This window comes from Rutidosis leptorrhynchoides, chromosome 4 (assembly GCF_046630445.1).
Source record: "Rutidosis leptorrhynchoides isolate AG116_Rl617_1_P2 chromosome 4, CSIRO_AGI_Rlap_v1, whole genome shotgun sequence".
Taxonomy (NCBI): domain Eukaryota; kingdom Viridiplantae; phylum Streptophyta; class Magnoliopsida; order Asterales; family Asteraceae; genus Rutidosis; species Rutidosis leptorrhynchoides.
The window spans coordinates 524,088,578-524,103,904 of NC_092336.1; the positions used below are offsets into that span (position 1 = coordinate 524,088,578).

The 15,327-nt window shown below is 34.3% G+C and overlaps 1 protein-coding gene across 1 annotated transcript; it reads left to right on the top strand.

Annotated features, from left to right (window-relative positions):
• The first annotated feature begins 343 nt into the window (after positions 1 to 343).
• On the top strand, positions 344 to 14,760 carry LOC139839594 (ABC transporter D family member 1). Its single transcript, XM_071829697.1, has 26 exons — positions 344 to 518; positions 656 to 787; positions 1,547 to 1,826; positions 3,526 to 3,750; positions 3,899 to 4,096; positions 4,658 to 5,112; positions 5,812 to 5,947; positions 6,021 to 6,099; positions 6,467 to 6,705; positions 7,076 to 7,380; positions 7,482 to 7,599; positions 8,079 to 8,237; positions 8,657 to 8,756; positions 8,849 to 8,957; positions 9,058 to 9,148; positions 9,867 to 9,991; positions 10,442 to 10,591; positions 10,679 to 10,751; positions 11,438 to 11,618; positions 12,077 to 12,235; positions 12,448 to 12,606; positions 13,059 to 13,295; positions 13,742 to 13,899; positions 14,006 to 14,058; positions 14,170 to 14,248; positions 14,328 to 14,760. Exons 2-26 carry the CDS (start codon positions 723 to 725, stop codon positions 14,412 to 14,414), a joined length of 4,020 nt encoding a protein of 1,339 aa, XP_071685798.1. The 5' UTR covers positions 344 to 518; positions 656 to 722; the 3' UTR covers positions 14,415 to 14,760.
• The last annotated feature ends 567 nt before the right edge of the window (positions 14,761 to 15,327 follow it).

Here is a 15,327-nt window from a genome sequence, read left to right on the forward strand (position 1 = left end):
CTAAAGACGACGACACCAACAACGACGCATAATACATGAGCCGTTTTTCCTTCTGTAAATAAAACTGTGTTAAATATGAATACGCCGGCCGAAAGCCCCCGCCGTATCGCGCGGGCCAGTCCGTACTAGTTATTACGGACTAGTGTATTATTTATTTGATTAAATGATTTGATATTGATATTGATTGATATTGATATTTCCATTGAACCAAACATACCTATTTGGTTGGTTTGTAAACCCATGAAAAAAGGATAAACTGAAAAAACCATTTCTCCTTGAAAAGGGTGCATGTAACTAGTAAGTACCCCCCTCTCTTTCATTTTGGCTTGGCTGCTTTTTCCTGTACCTGCCAAAACCACCGATCCAAACACACCCCTTAAACCACCAATCCACCATCGCATCCATATCTAGTACACACACATATAAATCTATTTTTTTTTTTTTTTTTTCAGCTCTCGATCAAAATTCATAACTCACTCTTGATGCTTATACTTCAATTATTTAATCAAAATCGATTAGTACGATCATCTTATTGCGTTCATTTTTTTTAACTTATTTAATTAAATGTTTGTTTAATTATGATTCTGTTCACTGTTGTTTTACTGTACCTTTCTAAGTTTATATTGATATTGATTCTAACGAACCCTAATTCCAGGTTTAGGTTTTAGCGATTGGCTGACGTCATTGCTACTATCATCAATTTGTGGATTTGAACTGTAGCTATGACTTCTCTTCAGTTATTACAGTTAACGGAACGAGGCCGGAGCTTGTTTTCGTCCAGTCGCAGGTTTTTTTTAGGGTTTTAACAGTTTTAATTTGTTGTGACTAGTTTAATTGACTGTTTGTGTTTCATATATGACTAAAATATTGATTGCGTGTTATTTGAGTATTGCATAATATAAGCCAAATCACTGCAATTGTATTTGGATCATTCTTCTATTTTGTTTATTAATTTTTTTAGTATTCACTGAATTGAGATTTGAGATTCATATATGGTAGTAGTGACTGGTGAATGTAGGTTGCAGACATATTGTGCTTATACATACTAGTTCCTTTAAAACAAACACCAACAGTTACTTTCATACCCAATTTTTTCATTCAAAAAACCTCAAACCAAATACACCCTATCCTTGCTTGAGATTATGCCTGATCAGGTAATTATTGAGGATCTAATTAGTAAATAGAAGCATTTCAGTGTTTACCACAAACATCTTAACGGTTGATCTCATTTGAATTAGTATAGACTATAGATGCACCCATTCATACAACTTCTGCTATTATAGAATGGCGATAATTTGTATTTTGGTATCTTATACATTTACATTTTAGCTTTGCTTTCTTGAATAATGTAAAACGCTCGTTTAAATAAGGATTTTTCTTTGCTAGGAAGGTAGCAAACTTGTCATTAATGAATCTCAATATATACTTTGATGGGATACCGTAATTTGTATAAGTGTTTTTGAATGAAAGTGTTGTAAATGGTATTTTAATGCTTTTCATATCATCTTAAATCTTTTTTATTTATTTATTCTGTACATTGGTGTAGAAAAACACTATTGCTGGCCACTGGCATTATAGTTGCTGGTGGGACTGCTGCATACATGCAATCACAGAGTAGAGTAAAAAGGTCCAACGGAACGAGTCATCAATACAATGGATTGGGAGACGACAATGAACGAGCAGATATGGATGTCAGAAATAATTCTGTTATAAAAAAAAGTACGCAAAAGAAAGGATTAAAATCGCTCCAGGTTCTGGCTGCCATTCTCTTATCCCATATGGGCAAATTGGGAGCAAGGGACCTTTTAGCACTTTTGGCCACTGTGGTAATGCTTTTCTTTAATCAACATCCATCTAAATGTGCATGCTGCATTGTTTGTTATCCTCTGTTTAGTGCTCCTTGATATTATTGGTGATGATTCTAAACCAGTTATTTATGATTGGTTGATCATTTTTATGCTTTATCTCTAACCGGTTAAAGGAGCAATTGAAAATAGTTGCTTTAGTAGCAAAGGGGCCGATTATGGAAGTCATTTGAAAGTTATGCAAAGTCTACTTTTCAATGCTAAATTCTCTCTAGTCATTCTAGTACAAACACCAGATTATTTTTGAAGTTTTATAGTTTTCTTGTGATCACATGACACCATAGCTTTCTAATGAAAGACTTGCTGTTCTGGGCAAAAAGCTTATGGGGTAACCCGACCTGTATCTAAACTTACCTGTTCTGTTGTACTCGTCAACGGACCATCCCATTTTACCTCCTCTACTTGACCTAATCAATTTTGTAATTTTTTTCTCTTATCTTACTTCCTTTTATGCATAGTCTTAATCTTGTTTATTGATCAAGAAGCTGATTGTTTTGTTTATAAAAGGTTAATGCCATAATAAGTTATCAACTTTACCAAATTTCACATTTCCAAAACACTGCTTCTTTTATTTTTGGATCAGTTTAAGTTATCACAAGGTTTTTTTATTACCAAAAAGGGTTTATATTACCTTTTGAAGCATCACAACACCAAATAATGCATTTTGGACGGTTGTGGGACTGCATTTTTCTGCTTTCTACCATTAAAAGAGGACTTCATATATTTTGAAGCATCACTACACCACATATCGCTTTGGAAACATTCAAAAAACTTAAATGTCTTAAGTTTCCAAGACAATGTTAAACTGCCCCCCTTCTTTTATGGTAACTCAAACTTCTATTGACAAAAAGAGTTGATAATGGAAATGAGACATTTTGATTAAGTTGGATACCCTTTTGTGCCCATTGCCATTTACCTTAATAAAAAGACGTCAGTTGCAACGACAACGCATATTATATTCTTACCGGTTCTTTGGATGCATATATTACAATTTGGTGAGCTTAATTTATGCTCTGTAGCCTCTGTTCTATTACAAGGCTGGGCATGACAAAAATTTAATCTGTATTGGCGCTGAAATATTTTGATTGAATATAGACCCTGAGGAATCTTAAATCAACAGCTGAACCAAGAAATAATTTTATGATTTATGGTCATTAATGAAAAAAGTTCTTTGGGTTCGACCATATCTTTTCACTTCTACTGTAAAATTTGTTTGATATTGTGGTGTGTGAATCACAGTTGAAATGCTGAATAGTGTTAGCAAATTTTGATTGAGCCTTGGATCTTTTCATGTCTGATCTTATCATTTCATTATTACTCTACCCGTGGAGAAATTTGTTCTTACATTATGCATATATCTATATATAATGGTATACATTGATGACAAGGTGCATGTACCTTCTGTTATGAAACTTATTTTAGGCACGCAGCATAGTAATTATCACTTAATTATACTGAAGATATCTTCTATTACTTTGACTTTTTTGTTATCATATATTCAAGAGGGGAATATGTAAAATAGTATCATTGGTGACTCTATTCCTGTTTTATGTCAGATTTTTGTAAAGCACTTGGGTTCCTTAAAATTTGAAGCATTAGATTTAATCTTGTATGGTTATTAGCCATCTGTGGCTTTCATTTTTTATTGCCTTTTATTCAGGTATTACGAACTGCTGTGAGCAATAGATTAGCAAAAGTTCAAGGGTTCTTGTTTCGCGCTGCTTTTCTTCGACGAGTGCCGACCTTCGTTCAGCTGATTATTGAAAACATTACCTTATGTTTTGTTCAATCGGCCTTGTATTCTACATCCAAGTACATAACAGGGACCTTAAGCTTGAGGTTCAGGAAAATACTTACAAAGCTTATTCATGCACAATATTTTCAGGTTTGCTGCAGCTGCTGCTGCTATTATAACAATAATTATAATAATTATAATTATAATTATAGTTATAATAATAATAATTATTATTATCATTATTAGTCTTCTCATTATGTCATGTTCCCTAACTGCCAATTGTTTGTTTGTATTTCAGAATATGATATATTACAAAATGTCCCATGTTGATGGCCGGATAACTAATCCCGAGCAAAGAATTGCTAGTGATGTACCGAAGTTCTGCTCAGAATTGAGTGATCTTGTACAGGAAGATCTTACTGCAGTTATTGATGGCCTGCTATATTCTTGGCGCCTGTGTTCTTATGCCAGTCCTAAGTATATAGTTTGGATATTGGTAATTCTCAGCTTTCATACTTATCTATAAATAGGATTGAGGATTGAGGATGTCTTCATGATCTTTCACCAGCCTGTATAACATGAGTCGTATATGTAGGTGTCTTCTAATGTCCAGCCTCAGTCCAGGTTGGAGTATTGGGTATATAACTGGTAGGGGCCAAGTGGGTGATATTTGTATGCGTTGAAATGGGTCGGTTCTGGCTGAGTTGCACTGAATTACTTCACTTGAAAAGTTTTAGAATCTTGATATATATTTAGTCTACTAAACATGGTTACAAATATTATTTTATATAAAAAATTTCACTTTGGCAACTTTCAATATGTTTGATCTGTTTTCATTGGGTAATTTTTCTATATATTACTATTTAGGCTACACATAATATGAATTGGCCCATTCAGTTGTAAAGGACGGAAATCACCGATTTGGCTGGGGGACAAGATTTTGTGTTGTCAACTGGTTTCTTCAACTATATGTGGGGTTGCGTATAGTGTAGTATAATCATTATCATGCATACTTTTAACAGTGACTTGCTATCTCAGTATCTAATAGTACCTTCAGGCTTATGTGCTAGGAGCAGGTGGCACTATCCGAAACTTCTCTCCTTCATTTGGTAAATTGATGTCTAAAGAACAACAACTTGAAGGTGAATATCGACAACTTCACTCGAGATTAAGGACTCATGCCGAAAGCATAGCATTTTATGGGGGTGAAAATAGGGAAGAATCCCATATCCAGCAGAAGTTCAAGGCACTTGTTAGGCATTTAAAAGTTGTCCAACATGACCATTGGTGGTTTGGCATGGTTCAAGATTTCTTATTGAAGTATCTTGGAGCCACTGTTGCTGTTATATTAATCATAGAGCCGTTCTTCTCGGGGACTTTAAGACCTGACACTTCAACATTAGGACGGGCAGAAATGTTGAGCAATCTCAGATATCATACTAGTGTAATAATTTCATTATTTCAGTCCTTGGGAACTCTCTCCATAAGTTCTAGACGGTTAAATCGTCTAAGGTAACTGATTTATATTACTTACTACCCATATAAACTGATTATTGCCATTTTTTTACATGTAATGTTCAAGCAAAATAACTTTAGGTATGAATGTTTAGACATTGTAAACTTCATGTGTATGATTTCAAATGTCAAAGGGTAAACCTTGAAAAGTGTTGATTGCTAATTCCCTACCTGTTGATGATTCTGTTTACCCACAAAGGTTGAATCGGAACATCTGACGAAGTAATCTCTGCCGCGTTACCAAATTGTTAATAAGATTTCTAGTTTCTGTCAGTATAACTTTCTTGTCAAACGGTCATATGTTGTGTCATTCAAGGTGTCCATAGATCACTAATCAATCTAGCATATATCATCTAAAACCAAGTCAGCACCTAGCATTTGAATCATGAAGACCTTTGGCTCTTTCAGTCCTTGACCACAGCACATAATCTAGATATTGATAGATAGAGAGAGATGATGATGATTATATGCTATGCAACTCTCATTGAAATTGGCTCTATAATTCTATATGTTGTTATATGTTTTGCGATTTCATGTCATCTCTTTTTATGCTCGATAATGTGTATGTTTGATTGACTTGTCATGATTATGTATTAAAGAGCTGAAAAAATATCCTTACTTTAATAATTCAGTAGGAAAGAGAGAAACTCTTAAGCAAGTCATTTTACGCTATTCTTTCTTTTTGCTAATTATCAGTGGCTATGCGGATCGTATACATGAGCTTATGGCTATATCTAGAGAGTTAAGTCCAAAAGATGTACCATCTCTACAAAGAAGAGGGAGTAAGAATTATATAACTCAAGCAGACTACATAGAGTTTAACGGAGTCAAGGTATCAGAATATTTGCTCCTAATTTTGATTATAAGTTTTTTATATGCTTTCAAAACTAATTAAAAAATTTCAGGTGGTTACTCCAAGTGGTAATGTATTGGTGGAAGACTTGACTTTAAAGGTCGAATCAGGAACTAATCTTTTAATCACAGGTACCTACTATGCTTATTTGTCTGGAACCTCTATTTCTACAGTATTGTTCTTGTTGACTATTGATTTCATGTTTTCCATAAACAGAAATATCAACTTTCCGCAAAAAAAAAAAAAATTCACTGAGCATCAATTGTAGTTGATCACATTGGATTTTTGTACGAAGCAATTATTCTTAAGCTATTTATTACGAATTTTTAATAATATATTTTAGGTTTTCTTTATTTTTCTTTAAAGGTTCACGTTGATCATTGTACTTGCAAGAAAAGGGCAATGTTTCTTACAATTTGAACTCCTATGTGCCATTTACCTGTAACTAAGCCTGGACATTTGAACAGTAGCCTCTTACGTTGCATGACCTTAATGCAGGACCAAATGGTAGTGGCAAAAGCTCACTGTTCAGAGTTTTGGGAGGCTTATGGCCTTTGGTGTCTGGACATATCGTGAAACCTGGGGTTGGTTCAGATCTCAATAAAGAGATTTTTTATGTTCCGCAACGTCCGTATACAGCTGTAGGGACACTACGTGACCAGTTGATATATCCTCTAACAACAGATCAAGAAGCTGAGCCTCTCTCTCACAGCGAAATGGTCGAGCTTCTGAAAAACGTAAGAACTTTTGTCTAATGCTATTTCTCAGTTCAAAGTATCTTTAATTCTTTACTGTTTTTTAGAGGTTCGGGTCAATGCGACGTGCCCTATTTTCCCTTTTTAGCACAGTTAGTGTGTTGAATGTAATCAGCATAGCTTTATAGTTGGATTTCAAATAAATTTTTGTGCACTAGTTAAACATATGTTGGCCAACTGTCAAATTTTGACATGTTTGACTTTATTCCTAAACTATTTTTGATTTGATTTATTCAACTCATTATGGATACAATTTATCAACCCATTCACAACTGACGGGTCGATTTACAATTTCTTTTTTATTGTCTTATGACTTGACTATGTGAGTGCGCTTTGTTTTCCATCCTAACAGGTTGACCTAGAGTATTTATTAAATCGTTACCCCGCTGAAAAAGAGATTAATTGGGGGGAAGAGTTGTCTCTTGGGGAACAACAAAGATTGGGAATGGCAAGGCTTTTTTATCACAAACCAAGATTTGCAATTCTTGATGAATGCACAAGTGCAGTTACTACTGATATGGAAGAACGCTTTTGTGCTAAAGTCCGTGCAATGGGAACATCGTGCATCACTATATCTCACCGACCTGCTCTTGTTGCTTTCCATGATGTGGTACTGTCGTTGGATGGGGAAGGGGGTTGGAGAGTTAATGACAAAAGGTGCCTTCTTTTGAATTTGAATGTTTAATATTTATGTTTATTGCAGTTCCGGGGATTGTATAATAATTGCGTCCTTATTATGTTATATAATTAATGTACAGGGACAATTCCCGAGTTCGTAGTAATATTGATGCAGGATCTCCTAGATTGAAGTCATCTGAATCAGAACGTCAAAGTGATGCAATGGCAGTTCAACGTGCATTTGAAAATACCAGAAATGTCTGTAGATTCGATATCTTGTTTGCATTTATCTTTTAGTTCTTTTACAGATTTCGTTTTTTAAAATTATTATCTAACAGGTCTAGTGGATATGGAAAATTCAACCCATTAACTTTTGAATGTGTCGATTTGGTCTGTGTCTTATCTTAAACAGGTTAAATGAGTGAACGGGGCATATAACCTCTTATATCGTTCCACTCATCAAGTTAGATAATTATTGTAGTATTTTGGTTTCGTAATAATAATAACTAACACACTTCATGTGTAAGAAACCAAACTATTACAATAAAAAACTAACATGGACAAACAAGTGTTTGCGGGCCAACCCAACCAAATTTATTTTGACCTGTATTAGAATTGGCCCCGTTCTAACCCTGGCCCGTGATGACATGTCACTAACTCACCCGATTCACCCATCTTGTTACCTATAAGATCTGGTGCAACATGCCTCAAACTTTGTGGGTTTACTGTATCTGCAGGACTCCGCCTTTTCTGGTTCCAAGTCCCAGTCGTATTTCTCAGAGTTAATAGCTGCGTCCCCATCCGAGGACGATATTTTATCTTTGCCTGTTGTGCCACAACTGCAAACTGATCCCCGTGTATTGCCGTTAAGAATAGCTGCCATGTTTAAAGTACTGGTAAGTGTGACCTACTTTGAAGTTTTCCTTCTGTTTTTGTTTCGAACTCTCTAGATGATATGTACAATCCTAATTATAAATGCCTCCTTTTTATTTTATAATTTTTTTATGGATTTGTGCTATAATTACTCTTGCTTTGTGCAACTTATACTTTATACATAGTTACATACACTTTAAGTTTGTCCTGAAAAATCTAGAAACTTAGCTCTCTTCAATAATGGAAGTATATTTTATTTTTAACGTGTCAAGTTTCTGTGCAATGACAAAATACAATAATATAGTTCAATTGGTTATTTGGTTAACTGGAATAATTCTAAGGAATCTTCTCGTGTAAATATGTACATAGTATATGATATATCTAAATTTATCAGATGTATGTGACTTCTTAGATGTTCTGAGCTTTGTAATTTTGAATTTAGGTTCCTACTGTACTTGATAAGCAAGGAGCACAACTTCTTGCTGTTGCAGTTCTTGTAATTTCTAGAACTTTTATATCGGATCGTATAGCTTCTTTGAATGGTATAATTACTCCTTGTAATTTTTCCATTTTTCAGAATTGGCATTGCTTCATTTGTTCATGAATATTTTTATCTTATTCTGATCGTTCACAGGAACAACTGTAAAGTATGTTTTGGAGCAGGATAAAGCAGCCTTTTTACGTTTGATAGGTGTTAGTGTCCTCCAAAGTGCTGCCTCTTCATTCGTCGCACCTTCATTGAGGTATTTTAGGATCATCCTCAAAACAGTAACAAGATATGATGTACATAATATTTTTAGTAATCAATATCTGATTATTTTTGTTTGTAATTGTTTGGCGAAGGCACTTGACTTCCAGGCTTGCACTTGGATGGAGGATTCGCTTGACTTCACACTTATTGAAGAATTACTTGAGAAAGAACGCCTATTACAAGGTGATATGTAGCTACTTGATTTTGTGTTACTTATTGGAAATAGTTCTCTTTTAACTATATTTTCTGATGTATATTCTCAAATGCATGTATTGTGCAAGTTAAGCATCTATTGGTTGGATGTGAAGTTTTACTTCTTCCGTTATCCTTTTGGTTTACTGATTCTCCTAATGTATAATTTTATTAATTCTTTTTTAAGTGGATAAGTCAATTTATGGCATGTGCGAGGGATACCAATACAAAATAAATCACATGCAATAGTTGAAACATGTGCGTATATAGGAAAAAAGGTCCTTGGGTTTCATTAGTGTAAAGTCTTTAATTCAGAGTCCAAGTTTTGAAGAGTTGAAGCTGTGTTCTTCATTTTGCTTTTCGCCTATATATATATATATATATATATATATATATATATATATATATATATATATATAGAAGTTCGAGCTTTTATGGCACATAGTTCTTTGTCATAATTGAAACCGAGGTGTGATAACAGATACTATAGAGCGTGTCACTTGCTTGGCATACCGTGATCTACTTTTTTCTTTTAAGCATGGTTTTAATGCAGCTATCTTTTGTGCTCAAGTTATTACACATTACAAACAGATAAATGTTATGACAGTAACTCTTAAAAAAAAATGTTATGACAGTAATTAAAAACTTGTCGAATCCTTGATGCAGAAGAGATGTAAGGTTATGAAATGTTCATTATTTCTGGTTGCAGGTATTTCACATTTCAGGAGTTAGTATTGATGCAGATCAGAGAATAACACAAGATCTTGAAAAATTAACTACTGATATGTCCGGTCTGGTAACAGGAATGGTAAAGCCAAGTGTCGATATTCTATGGTGAGTCCATGTGGCAATTCATTTGAGTTTTTCCACGTTCTTTTAGTTTCTGTAGACTTTGCACGCCTTTTTGCCAACTACCTTTTTAACATCATTATGAGTAATTATTCTGTTATCCCTGATTACTGGAAGTATATTATGACAATATCATTCTTGTTGTGCATATAGGTATATAGAAGGGTTATATGCATTAACTATTAGTTTGCCTTTGGGTGTCTTTTGTGTTTCAATCCGTATCATACATTTCTGTTTTCTTGCATTTCTCACTTGACTCATTTGACCCGTTAGAAACAAATATCTGAAATTGTACCGATCAAAAGTGTATCGATATCATTACCTTAGTGATTTTTATGCTTTACTAAGATCTTGTTCTCGAACACGATTCAAGTCTTATTTTCTAGTTTACATCTCTTCCTGATTATTTATATATTTATTATCATTCTTTTATAGGTTCACATGGAGAATGAAGATGTTAACAGGCCGCCGTGGTGTTGCTATCCTCTATGCATATATGTTACTAGGTTTAGGATTTTTAAGATGTGTCACTCCAGATTTTGGTGATCTAGGAAATCGGGAACAAGAACTCGAAGGGAGTTTTAGGTCAGTGTTTGTGGTTTTTTTTACACTTTGGGCAAAGCATTAGAGCTTTTTGAAATAAATTTGACATATCTTTCTTTGCTTTCTCAGATTCATGCACGAGAGACTGCGTACCCATGCTGAATCTGTTGCTTTCTTTGGCGGTGGTGCTCGAGAAAAAGCGGTAATTTTTTTCCTTTTTGTATCCGAATTTTGAGTGCTTAAGTGTTTGTGCCAATCTGTGGTCCAGTTGAAGTTCAAAGGGTATAAGCAATGGCCATGTCAAGTTGTACCACTAGTACATTCAAGCAATGCAAAAGAACTTCTTTTTCAAAATGTGTTTTCTTTGATACCCGGTGATTGTTAGGTATCAGTAGAGTTGTAAAACTGAACCCACATTAGGTTTTGTCTGTTCTAATTTTGTTGTTGTTTTGGCTCAGTTTAATCCTCAAATATGTACTAAAACCATTTTCTTTTTGGTGTGCAAAAAATAATTTTTGAAGTGATTGTGTAAAAGTTTTGAAAGGTGAATTGTTAGAAAAGAGTAGTTGAAAGTAAGGGAACAAAATATGTGCACAAATGTTCTTGATGTCTGGTTGCCATTTACTCGTTTACCTTCAAGCTGTATGAGGTGAATTCCTTATGTACATATTATTTAATTTTTTTGTCATTTATTTGAAGAAGCTCCCTAAATGTCAAGTTATTATTAACTGTGAATGTTGAACAACTATATTGGAACGTTACATATTTGTATTGCATTTCCATGATGTTACAAAATAGGCGATACTATAATACTTGTAACTGAATAGGTTTATGATAAAAAATATCTTCCTATGGTACTTAAACTAAATATGCACTTTATGTTGTCAGATGATTGAGTCAAGATTCAATGAGCTTCTTGCTCATGCGAAAATACTTTTAAGGAAGAAATGGTTATTTGGTGTACTGGACGACTTTGTCACGAAACAGCTACCTCATAATGTTACTTGGGGATTGAGTTTGTTATATGCCATGGAACACAAAGCTGACCGTTCATTGACTTCCACTCAAGGTGACATTCAATTTATGATCTTAATTACTACTACTACAACAACAATACCCAATCCCACAATTTATGATCTTAATTATTTTTATAAATATGTGGGTGACATGGGGTGGGTTGAATAATGGTCCAAAAAGGGTAAGTTGTTAGTAGGGTTTAAATTGACAAGTGAGCACTATTTTGTACATTTTTTGATGGATTTTTTTTATTAATTCTTTATATGTGAAATATGATTACTAGGCTATATCACAGTTATAGTCTAAAGGCGATATAGGTGGTTCTGTACATTAGAAATACTCTTGGTGACTATATAACTGGTCTAATCTTTTAAACCGAACCTTTTTTGTTAAGTTTTTATTTGACCAGTTCAACTTATTGACATAAAATATAATCCAATTTGACCCAGGAATAAATTTTGGTCCATGAGTAATGAGTTGGTTCTTACAAATTGAACTTGATTCTGGCAGGTGACCTGGCACATGCATTGCGGTTCTTGGCATCGGTTGTATCCCAAAGCTTTTTGGCCTTTGGTGACATTTTGGAGTTGCATAGGAAGTTCATTGAGCTCTCTGGTGGTATTAATCGAATTTTCGAACTCGAAGAGTTTCTCGATGCTGCGCAATCTGGTTAGTACTTTTTTTTGCAATCAAGTAATCTAATCTATTACCCCTTTTATTTCATTTACCTTTACAACTGTGTTTTTGGGCGAGTTAGAGTAATCACGACAGTTTTCTGCTATAACTACATAATATATTGATTACATAAATATTTTCATGAATTATATTTGAAATTATTGGAAGTTCTTGGACTTAAGCTGATCATGTTAATAATTCTACAGATGAAGTTGTTTGTACTTCATCACAGTCCAATGAGATGCATAATGAAGCTGACGATTGTATATCTTTTACGGAGGTTGATATTATTACACCAACCCAAAAATTATTAGCCAGAAAGTTGACATGTGATATCGAGCCAGGGAAAAGCCTTCTTCTAACGGGTTAGTTACACCATCTTATCCGTTAATTATAGAGGAGTGTTAAAGTCAATCAGCACTCGTCATGAATTTGAAGCACCAAACAGGGACTTTCCCAGTACTTGATATACTGAATTCATTTCTTGGTTTTTGAGTTAAAAAAAAAAAGTTGTCATTTCGGGATGCTTTCAAAAATCAGATCTTGATGAGGCATTGTCTGCAACTGGGACCCGAACAGAGGTTTTTCTAGCACATTTCTTCAAACTTCTAATTACACCATGTTTGTATTCAGTTTAAAGTCTAATTACACGATGTTGGTATTCAGTTAGTTGGTACAAGACCGGTTTGAGACTGGCCAGTGTCTTGGTTCTTTTATTCTTATATTGCTGGTCGTAGTTTGCCTTGTTAAATACTCCTACTAATAACCTTTGTTCTACAATTTACATATATCTGACTACTCATACTTATTAATGAAGGTCCGAATGGCAGTGGTAAAAGTTCAGTCTTCAGGGCTCTCCGGGGTCTTTGGCCCATCGTTGATGGGCGACTTGTAAAACCTTCTCACAATGTTAATGATGGTGGTGAAGCTGGTTGTGGTATATTATACATTCCTCAAAAGCCATATACTTGTCTTGGAACATTACGAGACCAAATTATATATCCTCTCTCACACGAGCAAGCCGAAAAGAGGGTCTTAAGTTTGTATCAACAAGGTAATTTGTGTTTCAAACTTCTGTTTCTTTGTTCATGTTTTTAGTAAAAAAGTTATTCTTCCTTCACTTGCATGACATGCAGTAAATTGGGTATTGGTCAAGACTTGATTCTGGTTGAAAAGAATCATTTTTTACCATGGGTTGAACTGGAACTAGTCAGGTTCACCTGCAAATACTTGTTTGGTCTTTTTATAACTTTTTTGATAAATTGGTGCATTGATTATGAGTAATGTAAATCTTTGAATAATGTGATTTAGGTGGTTGCATACATTAAAACAGACCTTGGGCAAGTTTCAACCTGTTATTCTGCTAGCCAAAGTTTGATTTATTTGGTTGAGAAGAAAGGAGCCCAATTTGACACTATTGCTTCATCTAGAATAGAAAACGAAAAATTGTTGAAGGGCTTTATTAGTGAATCAAAGCTAATGCATTAAATATCTTTGCAGGGCAAACGGATGGCGACACAAATATTATGGATCTGCATCTTAAAACGATCCTAGAAAACGTGAAATTATCGTACCTTTTTGACAGAGAAGGAAGCTGGGATGCTAGTCAGAACTGGGAAGACATTCTTTCTCTAGGAGAACAACAGAGATTAGGCATGGTGAGTAATATTATCACGCACTTGACCATTATATCTTTATTAATCTTCATATCATCACATGTACTTGTCCGTATACTCAAAATTATAATTTCTTATTTTTATCAAGGCTCGTTTGTTTTTCCACAAGCCTCGGTTTGGTGTCCTAGATGAATGCACCAAGTAAGTAAACATTAGTTTTCATTGTTTTACTCCCACGCTTGTTATAAACCTCACTGCTGACTTTTATCATTTTCTTTAATCTTTTTCGTCTTTATGTGTAATCATTTTCAGTGCCACAAGTGTTGATGTTGAAGAGCACCTTTATAGGCTTGCACGTGACATGGGCATCACAGTTATTACATCATCACAGGTAAACTCAACTTGTTACACACATTTATTTTCTGTAATAATGAGCTAAGTGAAGTTGTCTCGTTTTTCTTGCCTGTCAGCGTCCTGCTCTTATACCATTCCACTCGATGGAATTACGGTTGATTGATGGTGAAGGCAAGTGGGAGCTTCGGTCAATCAAGCAATGAGTCAAGGTTTTATAGCTACTTGTTAGGCAATCTTCTACAGAGAGCCTTAATTGGTCATGTGCCACATACTAAGTGAAATAAAGGGACCAAAAATTGGGTATACAACTATATCTCAAGATTATTTCGTGTAATATATAAAACATATGTATATTTATTTTGTTGTAAAGAACACTAGCTTTGGTATAGTCGATTCGTTTAACCTGTATTAGGAGAAATCGAGGAAATAAGTCCGGTATATTAGATTTAAGAAGGTTGTTTCCGTCGAATAGGGCTGATTAAATGCTAGTAATTGTTATTAGCAACTAGTTACTAGATTTATGTATGGAGTGATTGGCTTTTCTTTTCATTCTTTACGACCCATTTTTATCTCTACGACTCTGAACTGATCTAATTATAATTGTGTTTTTCAAACTATGTAATCTGATAATTCGACTGTCTTTGTTGTTTAACTGAAAACATAGATTGTTACATGTGTTGCATCATTTGATAATAATATTGATTATGATTATTTGTGGTTTGTAATAATGGCTCAATTTTAGAACTATGATTTTTGGTTGCACCAAATTAATCCACTTCAAAAATGTAATGTTAATATCAAATTCTGCATCTTTCATTGGGTTGTCTTTCGATAAAATGTCATGATCATACACTGTCTGCAGTCACAAACATGCCAGGTTGGCTGAATCGACAAATACCAGACTAATAAATGAGGTAGTGTGTTAAATATCATAATCTTAACTATGTTATCACAATTATAACATAACCTTTTCTAGTAAAATGATTTAGTAGGATTTAGTGCCTTTGATTATACTTTGGATGCCGATTTTCGTCCCATTAAACCTATTTAATTCGATTTTTGTTAGTTTACTCTGATCTCTCGTAAACAAAACATAACTCAAATCGACCAAAATGC

Excerpts from the sequence above, each read along its gene's own strand:
- LOC139839594 (XM_071829697.1), top strand. The coding sequence starts at position 723 with ATGACTTCTCTTCAGTTATTACAGTTAACGGAACGAGGCCGGAGCTTG. Across the intron at positions 10,752-11,437 it reads GTGGTGCTCGAGAAAAAGCG|ATGATTGAGTCAAGATTCAA; the intron begins GTAATTTTTTTC and ends TTATGTTGTCAG. Across the intron at positions 12,236-12,447 it reads TCTCGATGCTGCGCAATCTG|ATGAAGTTGTTTGTACTTCA; the intron begins GTTAGTACTTTT and ends ATAATTCTACAG.